The 22,633-nt window shown below is 44.9% G+C and overlaps 1 protein-coding gene across 1 annotated transcript in view; it reads left to right on the top strand.

The window, feature by feature from the left end:
- LOC125443482 (metastasis-associated protein MTA1-like) overlaps positions 1-22,633 on the top strand; it is a 93,021-nt gene that overhangs the window by 51,322 nt on the left and 19,066 nt on the right. Inside the window, 6 exon segments of the mRNA XM_048515629.1 lie at positions 2,965-3,116; positions 3,468-3,569; positions 3,571-3,655; positions 3,928-4,017; positions 9,849-10,001; positions 14,813-14,848. Coding sequence (XP_048371586.1) covers positions 2,965-3,116; positions 3,468-3,569; positions 3,571-3,655; positions 3,928-4,017; positions 9,849-10,001; positions 14,813-14,848 — 618 coding nt within the window.

Genomic DNA, 22,633 nt, shown 5'->3' with positions numbered 1-22,633 from the left:
TAACATCTGAGCTCCCAAAAGCGACACTGGCATTGGATACAAGGACAGGTGGAGAAGGGCTGTCCTGGAACAAGCAGAAAAGTCCTACTCAGATGTCCTTAGAAGGGAAGGGAATATAGAAAGGCTGTTCATCCTTCTGTAGGATCCCATCTGAGTCAAGCAAGTCTGGTATGTATGAATTCATCTCAGGAGAGTATATTCAATATACTCTCCTTAAAAGTAAAGGTAAAGTTTCCCCTTCAGTCGTGTCCGACCCTGAGGTACCACTGCAAGCAGTGATTTCATAGGAAAGCCGTTTTTGTGGGGTAGTTTGCCATTGCTTTCCCCAGCTATTCTTTACCCCTTAGCTATGAGCTAGGTACTCATTTACCGACCAAGAAATGGATGGATGGCTGAGTTGACCATGAGCCAGCTGCCAGGATATCTGACCCCCAGGGGGATTGAACTCGAACACGCGGCTCCTGAAGGCCCCTTATTTTAGTACAACTTAGATGGATGGGCTACTTCAGTCACAAGACAGTCGCTCCTGAATGAAGACAGTAATTTTGTCACGATTTCCCCACTTCTAATGTTGACGTTTTAAAGAGATTGCTCAGCCTCTCCTGAGGAAGGTTATGGTGCAGAGGAATTCCTAGCCACAAACGTGTATGTAATTTAAATTAGACCTACTGAAGACAAGTATTCAGGGCAGAGGCGGAGCACTCATGGGGACATGTTCCCGGGCACACACCAGCTGGTCACAGGGGGCGGAGAATCATCCCCCATCCCCCTCCCCTCAGGCCGGCCCTGCCAGACTGCTCCTTCAGTCGGCAGAGCCTCCGCTGGCTGAAGGAGCAGTCTGGCTGGGCCTCCACCAGGCGCCTCTCGGCCTGGCCCTGCCAGGCTGCTTCTTCAGGCTGAAAGAGCAGCCTGGCAGGGCTGGGCTGGGCCGAGGGGTGGTCCGTGGTAGGCTCCTGCCAGCTAAGGTAAGTGTGGCCTGTGGGGGGCGGAGCATGTGTTGCCACCCCCCCGCCTCTGATTCAGGACAATAGTTTACGTTACGTAGGTGTTAAATTCGCGGCCCTCCAGATGTTATGGACTACAGTTCCCATCATCCCCTGCCAGCATCATGCTGGCAGGGGATGATGGGAATTGTAGTCCATAACACTCCGGAATGACATGAAGCTGTGAATCTGTGGTTACCAAGAACAATTCAAACATGCACAAACTCCTTAAAGCTTCAGAAAATGAGCCCCCTTTCGTATAGCTACCAGCCTTTATTTCTTGTGGCACCCTTTAGCCTTTCTTCCCTGCTCAACTTTTTTTTTGAAGAGCTACAGCTGTTATTTTCCATCCAGGTTTTTTCTTTCTGTGACCATGGCAGGAAATGGAATCACTATTCTAGCATTCCCCAGGCTATTTTGTCTTGTGATAGTGGAAAATGGAAAGGCATATACCTGTGCACGTACAATGACTAGCGTATGTATAGGCAGCTGATCCACTTTAAAACTTTTAAAACTTTTGCAAAGTTGCCTGTTGAGGGTTTACTGGCCACACAGCTCAGAAAACCCGCAACAGCCTCTTGGTTCTAGCTGTGAACCCCTTTCTGTGATACATTTGCAAAGTTATTTATTTAGAAAATGTTTGTGCTGCTTCGCTGGGTACCTGAGCCGGCTTGCATTACATGGTAGCTGCTCCAAAACAAAAACCTGTAAGAATTATTGCCTAATCACTGCTAGATTTTTGGTTTTGCTGGCTGATCCTTTATTTTTCAGGAATATAGACCCAGGTCATTCATTACCTGGGTTGAGATTACGACTGTAACATTAATTTATCCAAACAGCTCACCAACGCTGAAACTTCCGCATCTCCATAGCAAATATGAAGTGATCATCTTCTTCCCTTTGCTTCTGCCCACCTCTTGCCACTGTGACCCTAGGAAATGGCGTAGTGGTTAAGAGCAAGTGTACTCTTATCTGGAGGAACCGGGTTTGATTCCCCGCTCTGCCGCCTGAGCCCTAAATAGGAGGGCTTGTCTGAGAAATTCTGATTAGCCTGTGCACTCCAACACACGCCAGCTGGGTGACCTTGGGCTAGTCACAGCTCTATGGAGCTCTCTCAGCCCCACCTACCTCACAAGGTGTTTGTTGTGGGGGGGGGGGAAGGGAAAGGAGATTGTAAGCCTCTTTGAGTCCCCTTGCAGGAAAGAGGGGGTATAACCAACTTCTTCTTCTTCTTTCTCATCTTCTTCTTCTTCTTCTTCTTCTTCTTTCTCTTCTTCTTCTTCTTCTTCTTCTTCTTCTTTCTCTTCTTCTTCTTCTTCTTCTTTCTCTTCTTCTTCTTCTTCTTCTTCTTCTTCTTCTTCTTCTTCGAGTCTCTAAGAGTACTACCTGATAGTCTCCATAGCACTTCAGTGTGGAGTCTGAATGTACAGTTCGTGTTTCTCCATTTACTATGAAAGACCAGTAGTCCTTTAGGGATAGAAAACGTGCACCTGGGCACAGGTAGTAGCATTTCCCTGTGGTTACAGTAGTAGAGCATTGCAGTGGCTGAGCCATAACGCTGCATCAGAATGGCTCATACCAGCTCTCCAGAGAGAGAGAGACAGGGCCTTGTATGTAAGTGGTGTTTTGTTTGATTATTCACCAGAGTAACTACAGTTCACTTCAGGCATGCTGCAAATCCCACAAAATTAGTATAAAGCTCGGCAGAAACAGTTCCCGTTATCATAATGCACATGTGCATTGTATTTTCTAAATGTTCTATTACAGTGAAGTCATGTTTGTTTCTGCAAATAACAAGCTGTTGTTCTGAAACAGATGCTCACCTTCTGATACAGATGCTCGCTACAGATGCTTGTATTTAAATATTGTTGACTTGGGCACGAGGATTGATTCTGTGATGTCAAAAAGTTCTCAGTAGAGAGGGAATGTGGAAGGAAAATCACATTGAATAAGTATATATTTCTGCCTTTACTCTTCATAGCGGCACAGTCTTACCAGTGGTATTCTTGGGGTCCCCCTAACATGCAGTGTCGTCTTTGTGCATCTTGCTGGACATACTGGAAGAAATATGGTGGCTTGAAAATGCCAACAAGGCTTGATGGAGAGCGGCCAGGACCAAACCGCAACAATATGGTATGTCAGCTCCCTGAATTCAGTGGGATGAGGGTTTGCCCTACCTTGCCTTGCATTTGTCCCTCAGTAGCACTTCCTGGGTCTCAGTTTCTTCCAGTTTGTAGCGATGGAAATCTGGGCACAAATAATGAGGCCTGGTACGTGCTTGAAATCATTGTCCCTAACAACGTCTTTACAAGCTTTCTTATCATCTGTGACTGTTCCATTGAGCAGCCGTGATTTTCCATGTTGCTCAGAGGCAATAAGTGCATGATGAACTGTTCAGTTCTGGAGTGTATATATCTGAGCACTGTCGTGTCCTTGCAAGAATGTCCCACTGACCAAGCACTGTCACAAACTTGGTTTCTTTAGAGCCCTCACGGTGCACCATCAAGGAACGGCGGGAGTCCAAAGTTTGCCATGAAAACACGGCAGGCTTTTTATCTGCATACAACAAAGATGACGCAGGGCTCTTTGCCAGGCTTACTCATGTAGGGACATCTTCGCATATGCACCACTCTTTTACATGCCTATCAATAGTGCAGCTATCAAAGCGGAATGTGAGTCTTTACTGAGCTATTTTGCGCTGTTAACAATTTCAAGCATGCTGCTTATAAAGTGGGGTTACTGAACTGAGATTCTGATTAATGCCTAAACATATGCATAAAATGATCAGAATTATTATTCAATATTACCATTTTGGTCATTCTGACCTGCAATTTGTTTAACATCCAAACACCCTTAATAGCAGGGCTGTAACAGTGTTTTTTTCTCTGTTAATATGTCAACGAAATATTCTTGATTGCAGTATTATGTCTTCCAATATTCTCAGGCACAGCCCGTTTACCAGAAGCCCCTGAAAATCCTTTGTTGTTAAAGCCAGTGGTTAGAAAACCTTTAGAAGCAGTACTTCGGTATCTTGGTAAGTACGGTTCTGAGCCATCTGCATACTTTTTTCCTGTGCTTCAACTGTCTGTGATAATTATAGAGGTGTAAATAGTTAAAATGTCCGGTTTTGTCATGTTTTATTATTACGAGGCCTGAAAAAACTACATTTCTCACAAACTCAAGACAGTTTGTTTTATCAGCTTGAAATCTGGAGTAGAGAATCTCTTTGCTTCTGCCTGTGAAGAGCCACATGATGTTGTCTGCTCCATAAGCGCAGTCTGGGCCACTCCACGTTTCCCTTTTTAGTCATGTGGCTGACATTGTGATTTTTTACATACACATATAGACAAATATATCTACAAATATACCTACCTCTATATATATACCTCCTCCGCGCCCCCTTCTGTCTGTCTGTCTGTCTGTCTATCTCTCTCTCTCTCTCTCCATCTATCCATCTATCTATCTATCCATCCATCCTTCCATCCTTCCACCTTCCACTTATCTATCTATCTATCTATCTATCTATCTATCTATCTATCTATCTATCTATCTATCTATCTATCTATCTATCTATCTATCTATCTATCTATCTATCTATCTATCTATCTATCTATCTATCTATCTATCTATCTATCTATCTATCTAAAATATACTTCTTACATGTACACTTGTGTACAGTACACCTATAGTTAGTCGATCAGTGTGGGGTAATGGTTAAGAGCAGGTGCGCTGTAATCTGGAGAACCAGGTTTGATTCCCCACTGTACCACTTGAGCTGTGGAGGCTTATCTGGGGAACTAGGTTTGCTTGTGCACTCCAACACACGCCAGCTGGGTGACCTTGGACGAGTCACAGTTCTTTGGAGTTCTCTCAGCCCCAATTATTCTTACAGGGTGTTTTTCTGTTGTGAGAGGGGAAAGGAGTTGTGTTTCCCCCTTTGAGTCTCCTTACAGGAGAGAAAGGGGGGATATACATCTAACTCTTCTTCTTTTTCAATAAGAAATCTATTTCAGTTCACCCTCATACCCTTGCGTAGAATAAAAACAGGGGCAACATTGGGGAAAAGCACAAGGATCATTGGAAGCTATCTGAAATCCAATGAAACAGATGGCACAAGAAACTCTCTCAGTGTGGCTCTTTTGGCTGATCTGGCTGCTGCTGTATTCATCTGTCTGCTGTCTATCACACCTCCGGCAAGAACTGTCCCCTGAGACTAATGATCTCCTGTGAGAGGAAACTTTCTGATTTATGCCTGGCTCTGCCTGTTACTAAGTGGAGGTAGTTACTAGTGATCAGGCTGACAGGCCTGGGGCACTTCTGCATGTGTGTGTTTTTTGGCCAGATTTGGCCTCGAACTACTTTGCGCTTCTGAAGCTTCAATCAACTTTTCACTAGCTTTTTTAATCAGTGCTTTTACTGCGAGGTTTTTTCTTAAGGCAAGTCTGCCTCACTTCGTTTTTCTGGAATTGTCCAGTTGTGTTTTTTCCCACTGCCCATTGACACCCACCCAGGCCCATATCCAACCTCCCCAACTGATGTCGAATGCCCTTCCTGCTTTCTCCCTCCCCTCCACCAGAGGCTTTTTCTCTTCTTTAAGAAAATGTTTTGAACGTGCAAGCTTAGTGATCCAATACTGAGGCATCTGCCTTCATGCAGCAAGGCTCTGCTGGTCAGCCGTGCTAATATGAAATTGACCAGAAAGCCTTGTCACCATGTAATTGCTAGAAGTAGATAGCACCAGTATTGTTTTTCTATCTCCACTACGATCTGGTCAGTTTCATGACCACATCACTTTCTGGTCGGTTTTTTTTGTGGGGGGGAGCAATAAGATATCACTATACTCTGTCTCAGAAAAATATGTCAGTAGGATTGTATATTCCTCTGCCACAGAATTCAACACTCTGGAGCATCAGTGGCGTAGTAGTTAAGAGCAGGTGCACTCTTATCTGGAGGAACCAGGTTCGATTCCCCGCTCTGCTGCCTGAGCTGTGGAGGCTTATCTGGGGAATTCAGATTAGCCTGTACCCTCCAACACAGCTGGGTGACCTTGGGCTAGTCACAGTTCTTCTGAGCTCTCTCAGCCCTACCTATTTTGCAGGGTGTTTGTTGTGAGTGGGAAAGGGAAAGGAGTTTTTAAGCCCCTTTGAGTCTCCTATAGGAGAGAAAGGGGGGATATAAATCCAACTCTTCTTTTTCTTTCATTGTTGTAGAATGTTCTGCCTGGGTTCTAGTGCCTACCAGTTTGCAAAAGGCAAGTATTGGTACTTGTATCAAAGTAGCATGTTCAGTAATGCACAAAATAACTGTTTTGGCAAACACAGTGCATAAAAATGAATGATAATTCTCATATTTGTTTGGGGCTATAATTGAGACTATATTGTAATGTGGAGGCATACATTTTTTTAACCTTTGAACCTCAACTGACCGTATGAACATCTGTATCTGAGACAGAGTATAAATTGCTGGCATACTGAAGCAATAGGCTTAGCAGGTTCTGTGAATTATCAGTTTTCATTTTAAAAAATAAATCTCTAGCCTCTTCCCTTATGGAGGTATTAAGAAACATTTGTACCTCCATGAGCATGCAGGGGCTATAGACTTTTTAAAAAATTAAAAGGTTAGCAATATTTTGTTGTCTTTCTGCTTTTTGAAAGGAAAAGAATCACTTGTCTTTAGGGTGGGTGGGGAACAGATCCTTCACCAGCACGTACCTTTCTTTAGCATTCTGTTTCCTGAGTCCTCTGCATGTGTGTTTGTCTTTCCCTTCGCGTCCTATTTCTAAACTTGTCCTTTAAAAAACCATGGTGCTTGTGGGCGGGAGCTGATTTTGTTAATTGTTACTACTTGTTGAAAGAGTTTTGTGTCCCATATAATTTAAAATAGATCCAGTTAATTCAGAGTCGGGAGCTATTTTGTTGAGCATTTTCTTCTCTGACCTTTCCCCGTGTTGCTGATTGTCCAGAGAATCATCAGTAAGAACAATTTTGGCGGAGGAAGAAATGTCTCCAGTTTTCTACACAGTAGCGCTAGACTCCTTGTACAATTTTTTTTAAAAAGGAGGATGGTGCTTTGATGCCATTGATGATGTCAGCGGTGATGCCCAATCCTTTTGCTGGATATTCCTGTTTATTTATTGCTGCAGGGCCCGGTACAGTTTGATCTCTGTCATCGCTTGTGTAATCCACAACAAACTGAAAGCCAGTGAAGATAGATATTGTATATGCTGTAGGGAGTGAACTTGCTGAGCAGCCTAAAAGAGCAGAGGAGGTGGGAAATTCCAAAAAAGGAAAGCTAGTGTGCCCCGCCCTTACAGTCGATGTTTGAAAAACGATTGTATAATTAAAGATCAAAACTGTCTATGGCATGCAAAAGCTATTTGATCTCAGAAATATTCTTGGTTTCATGCAGGTTTCATCACTTTAGAGGATGAGTCATTGCTTGCTTAATCTTCTAAAGTTGCTGGTTGTGTGGATTTAGGAAGTATTGCTTGTTCTGCTACTTTTTTCTTCCAATCTTGCCATGTTCCCCCACCAAATCCTCAAGCCTTTCAGTCTTGTGCAGAAATTGACATTCAACCTCAAAGGTTGACAACCTTCATTGCTTTCTTAGGGTAGGGTAGCCGTATACAGCTTGTTCTAGAGTAGAAGGCAAGTGGATCGCCCCTGCAGCAAATATATTTTAGCCTCACGAAGTATACTGTGCTTCCTCTAAAGCCGGCCTTGTTACTTAATGGTTTCTGGGCTGAGATCCTGAGATGACGCAATTGTTTCACCTAATAAGGAATCCAGATCTGGGAAAAAGATCAGGGCGGGGAGCAGTAGAATTAAACAAAAATATTTGAGGTGTAGATTGAGCATTTATTGCTTTCGCTCAGCCAGGAAATTCCTTTCCAAAGCCAAACGCTTCCTGGCATTTCCAATGATATCAGCGTTCCACCCTCTCGAAGGCATTTTCAGCACTGAAGAAGGCAACTGCAGAGCTAATGTTCTTTTTCTTGGCTACTTCAATCAGCTTTAAAACTTCACCTCAGTTTGGTGTTAATGTGTGGTACATGATAAGCCCTGTTGGGTCTGGAGATATATATTGACTAATTATACCCCCCATGTCTATTCACCAAAATGGGACTCAAAATCTTGTAGTCACGTGAATAAACATGAAGATGCCTTATACTGAAACAGACCTTTAGTCTATCAAATATGTCCCAACTTGGCCACTGCGTTTGGCAGAGGCAAACTGGCTGGTGGTCCCCGTCCCCTCAATGATGCAGCTAGCCTCTACCCGGGTCAAGGTTTTTTCAGCCCTTGCCGCTGCCTGGTACAATACTCTTCCTCCAGCTGTTAGGGCCCTGCAGGACCTGTAAAACTGAGCTATTCCACCAGGCTTTTGGGGAGGCTGGCCACTTACTGTCCGCCACCTCCTCTTGATGCCCCGTATTCCATCTATGTTACTATCTTTATAATTTGTCGTCCCTCCCCGCTGAGTAGAGAAGTTAGAGGTCCGATTCCATAAAAATGGGTTTTATGTGGGTTTATGATGTTGCTGCTGTTTTAATAGGATGTTAAATCTATTATTTATTGCACTGTTGGATTTGTTGTATATTACTCTGTTGCTGTTGTTTTATTGTTCACCCCCCAGAGCCCTTTGGGGATTGGGTGGTATACCAAATCCAATAAATAAATGAAGGCAGTATTGTCCCTTCAGACTGAGAACAGTTTGCCAGACTCTCCGATGGAGGTCTGGCCGTTTTTATTGGAGATGGCAGAGACTGAACCTGGGATCTTCTGTGTGCAAAACAAAGACTCTTCAACTGAGATCTGGCCCCACCCAAACTTGAGCTTGGTGTGCTTTTCCCTGGCAGCGTGAGCCTTGAATAGGGGGGAAAGTGCAGGAGGAAGCCATATTCCCCTTCTCCTCCTATGGTGTGTTTCTCCCTACTAGGAGTAGGTTCCTGGGGTGAAGTCTGAATAACTTCCTGCCTTGGGACATGGTACAAACTCTGTCAAGGTGGTGCCTGTTTGCAAAGTTAGGAGGGCAGGGGGTGGGGTAAGGGGCCGGGGTGGGATCGGGGCCAGGGCACCGGGCGAAATCTGGAGAAAGGAGAGCCTTTCACGGCAAAGTTAGAAAGTGCCTTTCCGTCTGTCTGTCTGTTGTCTGTCTGTCTGTCTGTTGTCTGTCTGTTGTCTGTCTGTTGTCTGTCTGTCGTCTGTCTGTCTGTCTGTCTGTTGTCTCCCCCTCCCCAGGGGGGAGAATCTGTAAGTCAGTCTTTTTCATTAAATAATTAAGCTAGGTTTTCATGATAAATTGTAAATTGTGGGACCAAGTGGGAAGGAAAGGAAGGAGGGGTTGGCCCTCTCAGTGGGTGCCGATACCCACCCCAACGTTTTCCAAAGCCTGTTGTGTTTGTTCGTACAATGGGCTTTACCGTTAGTATTCTAAATAAATAAATAAATTGTATGCGTTGTGATTCACTCGTTGTATCTGAAGATGTGTGACCCACTTCACAAAAATTTACACAGAAAATTGTTAGTATTTAAAATACCTGCCTTTGAAACACAACTGCCTCTATGGGCTTCTTATTAAATTGTATCAAATATTTGTACTTATGCCCTTTCATGTTTTAAACAATATTTTATGAGCAGTAAAATGATAACAGACTTCCCTCTGTGATACACCTCTGAAGATGCCAGCCACAGATGCAGGCGAAACGTTAGGAACAAGATCCCCAAGACCACGGCCACACAGCCTGGAAAACCCACCACAACACAGTCTTGTGTTTGACCAGTCCCAACTTTAAGCACAGAGAAGTCTGCAACTATTGCACGTAGGTTGGCCCTAATATACAGCTCTTTTTCTTTCTTTCTCCAGAATTTCATCCCTGTCCTCTGAAACCGGATCCTACTAAGAGGTTATCTGGCTCTCTCAACAGTGTGCCTTGTTCTAAGTTTTCCCCAGTGATTAACAATGGATCTCCAACTATCTTGGGGAAAAGAAGCTACGAGCAACACAATGGGATGGATGGTAAATATTTTGTGGTATAAATACATTGTATTTCTTCAGGATGATTCCTTAATCTATAAGGTAGTTGCCCTAGTAATTTTGTATTTCAGTCATTTCTAGTAGGAGCTCATGTGCTGTAGTGGTTAGAATGACAAACTCTGGAAGACCCAGGCTCGAATGCCCACTCAGCCATGGAAGCTTGCTATATGACCTTTGCCAGTCACACACACTCAGCCTAACCTACCTTATAGGGTAGGGTGGTTGTGATGATACAGGTTGTGATGATACAGTGGTTGTGATGATACAGTGAAGGAGAGGAGATGGTTGTGATGATACAGTGAAGGAGAGGAGATTGATGTAAACTGCTTTGGATCCCCGTTGGGTAGAAAGGTGGGGTATAAATGAGGAAATAGTCTGGTGGTTAATAGAAATAGATAATTAGATCATATTTCTGTCAGCCCCTGCCAGAATGGCCAACTGGCCATGCTGGCAGGGGCTGATGGGAATTGTAGTCCATGAACATCTGGAGCACCATAGGTTGGCCACCCCTGAAGCAAACAAACACCTATCATTGAATGGATTACTTCAAAAAATCATGAAACAATGCAAATTCCACTTTCAAATAGGGATAGGGAAGGTGCCTGATAACGTAGAAATCTCTGCCTAACAGTTCCAGAACAGACTTTTTCTGTCTTTTAAGTATACTTAACCGTGACTTCAACTTGTTCATCTGATTAATTCATTAGAGAAGAAGCTAGACTGGCAGTGGGGTGAAGGAAAAGAGCCCTTGGTGTTTTTTGCTTTTAGATTGCAAGAGGTTGTTAAGATCGTTTTCTTTCTGCAGAAAAGCTGTGCTCCTATTAAATACAATAGGAGACTAGGCCTGTAGAAAAGGCGGGACATTCTGACTTGTCAAAAGAATACCCCAAAGAACACAGAGGAACATGTTTGAAGGAAGAATGCTCTTTAAATCACTTTATACTGTGGCAGATACTGGCATAAATCTTGCTCGTTACACATTTGAGGAGATTCCGTTGCCAGTGATATAAAGCAAATGTGGACGAATACTGTGGACAAAGCTGCGTTGATTGACCAGTTATTTTAAACGTCCAACAGGGGTCACATAAATTATGCATGCAATAAAGGTAACTCGTTCCTGGATTTGACTAGTTTCCATCAAATCATCGTAATTTTATGAATGCTCCGCAGTAATTTGCAGTATTGTCGTAGTGTGACCAGTACTAGTGAGGGGGAGGACAGGGCTGCTGGCTTTAAAAGGCCGGACAACAAAGTTAGGCATAGAAGGGCCACAGATGTGGTGTCAGTCCATAAGAGGGCGCACACATGGTTCGGATGTAGGTAGTAACCCAAGGACGTTACTTCACTATTGGGCATGTCTCTGTCACGGGGGAGAGTAGTCTTGTACAGTAGGCAGATTCTCAGGAACTCTATGTGTGTGCATATGTGTGTGTATAAACTGTTCGTAGGATAAGTTGTGCACCTTGTATTGATGCCCTCCCCAATCTTGGTTGGTTGTCTGTTTATTTTCATGTGGTTTGTTTGTGTTATTAGACTTGCATCCCAACCTTTCCCCACAGGGCTCAGGGCGCGTCCCAACATAAAACTTAATGATCAATTAAATTTAAAATACAACATCATTATAAAACCAATTTAAACAATTTAAATACAATAATAAGGGATTAAGGGTGCTGAAGATAGAATTCAGGAAAGCCCTTGTTTGGGTTCTTTATTTGACACCAGACTGACTGTTAACCGGCCAGGGAAGTTCTATACCCTGTGGTGGTGAACCTATGGCACTCCAGATGTTCATGGACTACAATTCCCATCAGCCCCTGCCAGCATGGCCAATTGTAGTCCACAAACATCTGGAGCGCCATAGGTTCGCCACCACTGTTCTACCCTATTCTGGAAGCTGGACAATGCTACAGGAACCAATTTCACATTTCAGCAGCTCCAGGTGGAAGTTGCTGCAATTGATTGGTTTTAAACTGTATTATAACATTACCCAAAATAGTGGTCTGCTTTCTAATAATTAATTTGGAAAATTGGAGAAAGAAGGTGGCTTTGCAAGGTGGGCAACAGCAGGATTCTCCACCAGTGAATTCCCAGGATCCTTCTTTAGGAGGTTGGACCTCGAAATAACATGAAGATTTACGTATATAGAAGAGGAATTTTTATTAAAAATAAAAGATATTTCAACAAGAGCATGTCAAACACATAGTCTGAGGAAATAAACTGTGGAGAGAGGGTTACAGAGAGGTAATTGGTTTGGGTAATAGATCTAGCACAGGGGTAGGGAACCTGCGGCTCTCCAGAATTCAGATACTCCAGATTGAATTACCATTCTAGCCTCAGTTCTACACCAGCATGGCCAATTGGCCATGCTGGTAGGGGCTGATGGGAATTGTAGTTCCTGAACATCTGGAGAGCCGCAGGTTCCCTACCCCTGATCTAGCAGATCCAGGAGCGGAGAGCAATGCTTGACCAGCACATATTGACTTGAGAAAGAGGGTGATGTTGCATGAAAAGAACCAGGCACATGCATGGGGCAGTTGCTGCCTAACTTTATGGAGTGAAATGTGTCTGGAGGCATTGGTGATGAACGTGCCTCATGGGGACAATAGGTTTGATCAGATTTTCTACGGGTGCTGCGTGTTCCCAGAGAACTCTGACTGGCAATCTCCAATCTTAATAAAAAATAAACATTAAAGAGCTGCATATGGAACCAGTTCCTTAGGCTATGGTTTCCAGGTGAGACAAAATATGGATAGTCTTCTCTATTAAAGGGATGGGTGCTGTCTGGATATGTTGGTAATAGTTCTATTCAGGAGGTAATTTCCTGAGGGGAAAGATGACATCAGTCCTGATGAGATTAATAGCTTCTAGCACAGGGGTCGGGAACCCGCGGCTCGCGAGCCGCATGCGGCTCTTCCGCCGCTGTTCTGCGGCTCTTTCCCGGCGGCCGGCCAGGCTGAGCCGCCGCATCCGTCTTCGCCCGCCCTGCAAGCAGCAGGGCGGGCACATCCTTCGCCCGCGGTCGGCTAGGGCACGCCGCAGACTTTGCCTCCTGCCCGCCCCGCTGGTTGCGAGGCGGGTGCTCCGCCAGGGGTGAGCCGCCGGACCCATCTTTGCCTGCCCTGCAGGCAGGCGCAAGCAGACGGGTGCAAGCAGCGGGGTGGGCGCATCCCTCGCCCGCGGCCGGCCAGGCCACGCCGCGGGCCCAGCCTCCTGCCCGCCTCGCTGCTTGCGAGGCGGGTGCTTTCCCGGCGGCCGGCCAGGCCGAGCCGCCGGACCCATCTTCGCCCACCCTGCAAGCAGCAGGGCGGGCACATCCTTCGCCCGCGGTCAGCTAGGGCGCGCCGCAGACTTTGCCTCCTGCCCGCCCCGCTGGTTGCGAGGCGGGTGCTCCGCCAGGGGTGAGCGCCGGGCCCATCTTTGCCTGCCCTGCAGGCAGGCGCAAGCAGACGGGTGCAAGCAGCAGGGCGGGCGCATCCCTCGCCCGCGACCGCCAGGCAAGCGCCAGCCGGGCCTTAGCCCTGCCCGCCTCCGGCTGGTTGCGAAGGCGGGTGCTTTCCCTAGCGGCTGGCACAGGCCGAGCCAGCTGACGGACTGATCTTTGCCCGCCCTGCCCCAGCAGCAGGTGGCGGGCACATCCTTCAGCCACAAGCAGCCGGCCAGAGCTAGGTGCCGTTTAGGCTTTGCCTCCCCTGCCCGCCTACTCGCTGGTTGGCGAGGTAATGGCGTTCTTCGGGCGGCAATGGCCAGGCCGACGCCGAATGGCCACCCATCTTTGCCTGTCACCTGCAGGCTGGCTGGGGCGGAGCGGGGGGGGGGCGCTACGGCGAAAAGCAAGTGGAGCAGGGGAGCGGGGGGTCGTAAAAGGAAAGTGGGTGGGGGGGGGTGAGCCAAATGGCTCTTTGAGGGGAAAAGGTTCCCGACCCCTGTTCTAGCAGGATACCCAGCTTGCATTCCATTAAGGGTGTGGAGAGAAGTGATGAAGTTAGATGTACTGTTGAAGGCTTTCACAGGCGGAGTCAACTGGTCGTTGTGGGTTTTCCGGGCTGTGTGGCTGTGGTCTGGTAGGTCTTGTTCCTAACATTTCGCCTGCATCGGTGGCCAGCATCTTCAGAGGTGTATCACAGAGAGAAGTGAGTTACACACTGTGTCAGTGAGAAGGGAATCCCTTCTCACTGACACAGAATGTAACACACTTCTCTTGTGTGTTAATTCTTGGCCTGGAAAACCCACAATGACCAGATGCGGTTAGAGTTTGAGTCAGCCCTCTTAGATGCCAGCTGACTTCTGCCTGGGTGCCATTTTGTTGCTGCTGGAGCCATTTTTGAACCAAACTTTTGCTCTGAACACACATGGAGGAGTGTTAAAGTCCTCATAGCTTCCCCTAAGGATCATGTGAGTGTCTGACCACTGTCAATAATCTGCCAGTAGTTCTTGGCTAACGATACCATAACAGGACTTAAAATAATCTTAGGCGCCTGTTTTTACCTAAAATTTTGATGCTGGTCCCTAGGAATTTTGAATGTTTTTCCCCAGTCCTACACCATAGCCTCTCTTCCGTCCCTCACTGTGTTACCTGCTATATAGCTCACTGTTTCTTTGGCATTTCTTATTTTTGTTTCTCTTGACTTAAATCAAACCTGTATTTTTTTAAAAAAAATAATTAATCAGACACCAGCTCAGGTAACCTTTGGCATTTCACGTTGCTTTGAATTAACTCTTGTAAAATAATTCTTTCAGTTCTGATTTGTTGATGCAGTTGCTTTTTTTGTTTTTGATTCACCGTGTTCCATCAGGCAAGATGAAGAAGCGCCTCTTGATGCCGAGCAAAGGTAAGATTTGGAACGGTACTCCGTTTGTGCCAGAACGGTGTCGATTTTAATTTATTCCACTGACTATTAAAGTTTGCCTGCTAGTGCTTGTGGTACGTGTTTTGTGTCGTGTGCAAATATTCTTTATGTACTATTCATGTGCGTTATCTCCATAGATGTGTAAAATGAAAAATAAAAAAGCCTGTTCGTGCATGGAAATACAGAACTGTCAGGGTAGTTTTTCGTTTATAGTTCCAACCCGCTCCATCCAGACAGTAATAATGCTCTAAATTAAAATACAAAGTACACCTTGTGGACCTTAATGATTGAGAAATTTTGAAACCTTTTTGTAAGACGGTTGGGGCTTTGACAAGTCTCCAAAGAGAGGAGACTTGCATAAGAGGAGATATACACGTAACTCCCCTCTACATTCAGTTTATATCATGTATATTCAGTGGTCAGTTCAGCATTGCTTTTACTGGTAGGCAATTTTAGACTTGTTTAGAACTTTATAGGAGAATAGTGGCTACCTGAATTAGGCCGGTAGCTAATAGCAAGTCAGGGCAAGCATAATACTGTCTTGAATGTTATTCTGGTAGAAATGTGGGGTATAAATAAATACAAGATTCTTGGATAAGGAGTATATTACTTGTGACAATAGAACATTATTCAGAGCTCAATTGTATGGCCCTTTACGGTGGGTATAGTACAATGGTAGAGTTTGTTGCTAACTTGACACTGAATAGTTTAAGAAACTCATGCAACCTGAGAAATGAATATCTGAGCCACGGAATGGCTGCAACCTGATAGTATAGGAACTCCAGGAAAGCTAAACTCTTTTACTGCTGGGTATTCCTACTCACTGTAGGCACTAGGTGAGAGACTATATTAGGCTGATCTGGGCTTTATTTCATTTAGATTTCAACCTAGTACAGGTGCAAATAAAATAAACACCTCATCTTGGAACCTCACTCTGCTGCATGGCACTTGGTTCATGAAATTTTCCAACTTACAATATCAGCTTTTGGGGTTACATCTGGCTGAAGGAGGGAAAACTGGGAAGGTGGAAACATCTGCATGTGTGGATGGGGGCTGAATGTAGGCTGCAATGTAGTTTGGGATTATTAGAGGAACATACTTACAAAAAGATACATGGTCATGAAGAGGTTTTTTTAAACAATAACTAGTAACTAAAAACTCATCTTGAAGTAAAACATCCTCATTTGCATCCCCATTTCTTAAATCCAGCCCAACACCTTTATCAGTAGTTCCAGTGGAAAGTTCCTGTTCTTGTTCCAAACCACAATGAAAAGAGATCACCAGTGTGCAAATAAGTTTTGAGCTTGCATTTACTCAAGTGAATTTTAGGCTCCCATTAAAAGGTAAAGTTTCCCCTTCAGTCGTGTCAGACCCTGGGGTATCACTGCAAGCAGTGATTTCATAGGCAAGCCATTTTTGTGGGGTAGTGTGCCATTGCTTTCCCCAGCTATTCTTTACCCCCTAGCTATGAGCTAGGTGCTCATTTACCGACCAAGGAATGGATGGATGGCTGAGTTGACCATAAGCCAGCTGCCAGGATATCTGACCCGCAGGGGGCTCGAACTCCTGACCGTGTGAGTGGCAGTGCAAGCACTTCACCACTACGCCATGCGGGAATTGGCATTGTGGGAATTGGCATTTCTATTGAAACTTTGGGTATGTTGTCCCTTGCTGAAGCCTATAATAGTTTGAAACAGAGATGACTAGAAATAGAATCTCAAAACCTATTTGAAGCAGCATCCAAAACAGGTTCACCGCTTAGCTCCTCGATATCTTTCGAACAGGGATGCATAGCAGATTATATATGCATACTTCTGAACCCTATCCTTAGGAGGGCCATATCAATGGCTGGGTTTAATGTTCTGCCCTCAGCACTGCTATATGGTAGATATAAAAAAACAGTGGGTGCGAAAAGATTCTGCTCCTGTAACTTAAATAAACTGGAAACTTTAGCCCACTCCCTTTTCCATTACACTAAATATGAGGGAATTAGGGGAATATATGCAAATGCTCTTCTCTTAAACTGTGACAGGATAGCAGATGCTCAAAAGATCTTATACTTGCTAAATAATTCTGATCCTGTAGTTTGTGAATTGGTGGCCAAGTTTTTACTAGAAATTATATACCCAAAGGGATAGCTCTGTTCTTTTTAATTTTGTCGTGTCACTCTGTTATGAAGATATTCTCTATTATTATTTTATCTGGGGATTGTTTTAAATTTGTTTTGTTTTTTTTGTAGCCTACCTTTATTGTTCTATATGCCAATAAAGACTTGGTTGGTAGGTGAAATGACTTTTAGTTTGCTGCAGAGATTTTGCCCACTAACATTGCAAACCACAGTTTTTGTAATCCTGTTTCCATTTTTGGTAATAGAACTGAAGGAACTTGGGAGTTTTGCATTGTTCTCCATCGTAGCTTGCTAGCCTAATGAGTTCATTCCGGGCAACCGTGTCACAAATATATGCCAGCAGCTTGGCCATGGACACAGATTTTCTTAATTTTTTGAGCTTGGAAACCTCTCCCTATACGTGTGCAAGGAGCAAACCCTCCAGTTTATGTTTTGTAAACTGAAACCAAACAGTGTCTCTTCACCAAAACAAATAGCCATTCCCAGCTCTATTCCATTGCCTAGATGCAGGAGGTGCTTCAGAAAATCCCAGGAGGCATTGCCTTTGTGTTTGTAGGGAGAATCCATTTGGAAGCCATTTCCTCCATTGCTTACCACGGCAAACGTTTTGTACTGGCAAACAGCTACTTTTCTCAGGATGTCAAAACTGACCACTAGAAGCTGCAGGTCACTGAAGATGCATTGAACTGGTTTGAGTTGAGACGTATAAGTCATGCTCTGTTACCTGCTTTGTAGCATTCTTGTAGCATTCTTTCTCTCTGCACTCACCCAGCCTTGCTGAACTGTTTCTTCATTAGGTGGATACTGTAAACCTGCAAATGCTTTAAATACTCCAGTTGAGAATCTCTGTCTGAGGAATTGGAACAAATGTGATTATAACACAGTGCTTGGCCGTAGTCTCTGGATTATTTTATATTGTTTTGGTGGTAGCTGGAAGAACGTAGGAGTGTTTAGCGTTTGGTGGATTTCCAGTACAAGATGGTGTTTATGTGCCCTTTCATCGCTTTACAGCGGTGTTGAGAAAATGTACTTGCTTTATAGACTGATCCTTGCTCAGGTTGATGGTGAAGTAAAAATGATTGAAATCCTGGTGGAATCTCTTGAGAACTTGCTCTCCATGTGTCCTCTGTGAATCTCAGATTCCGGGGGGGTGCTAACGAGTGGAACCCTTGAAGATGTTTTGCATATTCTGGTTGCCGTGTGGGTGCCTGTGGCAGTGCCATTGATGTGACAATATAGACTGTTGTCAAATTTACTATAGTTCTGGGTGAGACCAAATGTAGCCAGGTCTGCTGTGGCATTATCAGAGTCAATATTTCTGATGCCTTGTAGTTCATCTTCATGGGAAATGTTGGTATATAGCAGTGATGGCGAACCTTTTTGAGACCGAGTGCCCAAATTGCAACCCAAACCCCACTTATTTATTGCAGAGTGCCAACCCGGCAATTTAACCTGAATGCTGAGGTTTTTGTTTAGAAAAAAAACTGGTTGGCTCCCTCTTCTTCTGCCCCACCTGCTCGAGCAGGGGCCAGCCTGCTGTAGCCTCCAGCAAGTCCCACGTGCACCGCTCTGTGCCACTCTAGCATCTCTGCCTCCTCTGACCCCCCCTCGGGCAGCAGCCACCTGGAGCACTGGCAAGGCACCAGGGCTCCACCAGGACCGAAGTCCTCCCACTGCTCTCACCGTGGTAAATCCGGATCGGTCTTTGCTCAGTGGCCCAGGCCAGCCTAGAGGTGTGTGTATGTGTGTGGGGATTTTCTGCCCCCCCCCATGACGAACTCTGTGTGCACGTGCCCACAGAGAGGGCTCCGAGTGCCACCTCTGGCACCCGTGCCATAGGTTCGCCATCACTGGTATATAGAGACTCAGCATTTATGGTGTCTAAGATGGTATTCCCTGGGACACTGTTGTTGTTTCCTGAGTTACTCAGTCGTGTCACATAAATAACTGAGGTGCTGAGGGCATAGCATTTTGGTCCTGCGGGCACCTTTAGAATTCTGACATCACAGGGTGATGGGCTCAACCACAGAATGTAGAGCCGACCACAAAATGTCAGGGAGTGAGGTTATGCATATCTCTAATTGTAGCTCTTCAACATTTCAGACAGAAGATTTGCTTAACAGAATGCTTTTTAAAATGAATACGTAGTTTAAAAATATTTTTCTTGCTTACATACAGTTTGTGCTGTGGTAGCTGCTGCTGCTGCTAGAGCAGATGGAGTACCGGATCAAGTTCATAGTCTTGGTTGTAACCTTTAAAGCCCTAAACAGTCTGGAACCTGAACACCTTTCTCTTCTGCCCTAAGTACAACAGCTTTAGGCCCAACTTCTCTGCCTTAACCTCGGTTGGGTTCTCGGACCTTCCTACCAATGCAAAAATGACTTTTTAGCTCAACAATCCTGAGACTGACAAACCTGAAACTGTAGCCAAATTTCTGCTGCACGTTTTGGATGAGGTTCCCTTGGCTTCTGTTTACATTACTTACACTGTTCTTTATTGGATTTACTCCTATTCTTTGCCCCTATGTTGTATATGCCTAATAAAGGTCTCTGAATCTGAAACCAGTCTGGGACCTTTGCATCTGTGGGACCGCCTATCCAATAGACCCCCCCCCCCCCCAAGAGCACTCCATTCACCTGGGAGCAACCTACTTGTGGGCCCTAGCCCAGAGACCATCTGGCTGTCCTCAACCAGAGCCAGGATCTTTTGGGCTTTGGCCCCAGCCTGGTGGAGCTCTCTGTCGAGTGAGACCCGGGCTCTGCAGGATCTGATTCAGTTCCATAGGGCCTGTAAGAAAGAGATGTTCTGCCAGGCCTACGGTTGAGAACAGTGACTGCTTTCATCTAGCTGGCCTCCCTTTCCCCTTTCTCTATCTCCTCTCTGACTGCCCCCATTCGTATGGAGCACCGCTGAGTATTAATTAAGGGTTTCAATTGTATCATATGTTATTTTAAATCCTTTTGTTCGTCCTAAGCCCTCCTGAGCCCAACTCATTGGGAAAGGGCAGGATAAAAATCAAATGTACAAATAAATTGTTAATAAAAATCTGCACAGCCAGTCAGAAGCAACAGCCTCACTTGAGCCCTCCTACTTTCTAAAAACACTTGGAGGATACCAGGAAAGGTGTTGGTTGGCTTGATCAGACCCATGGGCACCGGGTGGGGGAACCCCAGCATAGGACCTTAGGCTGGAGTCCATATAACTAGATAGCCCTAAAATGACTAGACAAAGTCCATATAGCCCAGAGGTGGGATCCAGCAGGTTCTCACAGGTTCCCGAGAGTAGGTTACTAATTATTTGTGTATGCCGAGAGGGGGTTACTAATTGGTGATTTTGCCACGTGATTTTTGCCTTAGTTACGCCCCTCCTCTCAGCAGTAGCACTCAGAACTTGAAGCAGTCTAGCAGGAGGTGCACCGGCGTGCGTGGCAGCCTGCGCCTGCGTGCATTCGTTTCCCGCCCAAGGACCGGCGCAGTGGCTGCGTCCTTGCCACAGCCCCGCCCAGGAATGCCCCACCCCTGGAATGCCCAGCCATGCCTCCGTTGTGCCCCGCCCAGCCCCATTGGCGCTACGCCACAGTTTGAATCCCACCACCATGGGAGCCTGTTAATAAAATTTTTGGTTCCCACCACTGATATAGCCAGATACAATGCTAATGCCTGAGAGATGAGCCATCTTGGGGTGCCAGGTTTGTGTATCTTATGTAACAGATTGAAGGTGCCTGACCCAGGTCCCTTGAATGTGTCACCATGGGTTTGTTTTTGTATATGTGTGGGTAATTCTGGGAACCACCAAAGTATAGTGATTAAACATGGCAGACTCTAACCTGGAGAACCAGGTTTGATTCCTTTCTCCTGCACGTGAGCAGCAGACTCCAATCTGGTGAATCAGGTTTGTTTCCCCACTCTTCCAACGAAGCCTGCTGGCTGACCTGTGGCCAGTCACCATTCTCTGAGAACGGTCTCAGCCCCACGTATCTCACAAGGTCCCTGTTGTGGGGAGAGGAAGGGATTGTGATTGTGAACCTCTCTAGACTCCTTAAAGATGGAGAAAAACAGTATGCAAAACAATTCTTCCTCTCTTTTTGTTCTTAATTCAGTCTTATTTAGCTTCTTCTGGGATTCCTGAGAGGGATCTGATGATAACCATCTGAAATGATGCACCAGGGAGTTTTTTTTCACTGGCACTTTAGTGTAGCCTGACTTGTTCATATGACCTCTTCTCCTCAGTCAGCACTTGTTTATATGTACATCACTTAGAACATTGTGACCAAAGTGTTATGGCAGTTCCGTGAGATTCTGTGACCAGCATGAGGTGTCCATGTAAAGTTCTTTTTTCCTTGTGGGTTCTGTAGAGCTCAGTTTGAAAATACCCTCGCCCCATTCCGGTGATGAAAAGACTTCATCAAATTGCAAATGCTTATGGATTTTAAAATTGTTCTATACGTAAGCCGTCTTGAGCCCTGTAAGGAAGAAAGGAATCTAAACAAATGTTTTAAATAAACAAACAATGTGTTGACTAAAAATGAAACAGGCTAGAAATATTTTGCAGATGCAAATGGCATTTGTAATTGGTAAGGGACACAAGGCAATCTATCAAAAAGTGTGGCAGCGGGAACAGTGTACTGGTATTGATTTTGTTCGTTGTCAGTTGCTAGCTTGGAAATGTTACATAATGCGTCAGCACATCAAAAAGATGTTTTTGTTCCAGTAAGAGACCTATCTTTCATTCACGTCAATTAGATATTTCTGGGGTTTTTTTGGAGTCTTTTTCTGCATACTCAACTTACTCCTGACTTTCTTGGCAGTCGATCCACAAACATTGGAATCAGTTTGGGCATGGTTTTTCCTCACATCTGTCCTCCTCCTGCATTTCCAAAGCTGTGGAGTTGGTTTGTTTTCTTTCTCATGTTCCTTAAATACAGTGCCAGAGTGCTGTCGTCTTCTGTGACATCATTGGTGGGGTGGCATCACAGCCCCTCCCCTTTTTATTTTTGGGCATGCTTATATCGCAGAATCGGTATCGTGACTGCATATTTTTAAAAGGCACTTAAATATTGATATAGTGTTGTAATGATATGTTCAGCAGATGCTCTGAATTCCTAGCTTTAAAAAGGTAAATCTCTAGCCCTTTCCCTTGCAGAGATGAAAGGAAAAAAACATAATTCTGCAAGTAAAGGGGCTAGAAACTTTTTAGAAAATGAAAGCTGGGAATTTAGAGAACCTGCTGAATCTAACTTTACAGTGATATGTGAATATTTTGGTGCTTTTTTAAAAAAAACCCTAAAAATGAGACCACTTGTCTTCAGGGGAAGGGGAGAGAGAGTGGTTTGATAACGACAGTCCAATCAGTGATGAGAGGGCTGGAGATGGGTGGGAGTGAGTGGAACAAAGAAGACCAGAAGAAACAATACACACAAGGGAAAAGGACTTAAAATCGGCGTCCAGAAAAACAGAGTAAAACTGGTCTCAAGTCGGAAAAAACAAAAAGAAGAGAAAACTAAATGTATGAAAATGTGTGGAAATCAAGACATAAACAGTTTGGGGCCAGAAACTATGAAAAAAAAATTGGGCGGAAAAGCCCACAGACAGGGTGTCAAAGTCTATTGGGTCATGTAATACGCTAAATCCTTCTTAGTA

The sequence above is a fragment of the Sphaerodactylus townsendi genome, linkage group LG14, assembly GCF_021028975.2.
Source record: "Sphaerodactylus townsendi isolate TG3544 linkage group LG14, MPM_Stown_v2.3, whole genome shotgun sequence".
Taxonomy (NCBI): Eukaryota; Metazoa; Chordata; class Lepidosauria; order Squamata; family Sphaerodactylidae; genus Sphaerodactylus; species Sphaerodactylus townsendi.
This window is presented reverse-complemented; position numbering and strand designations above follow the sequence as displayed.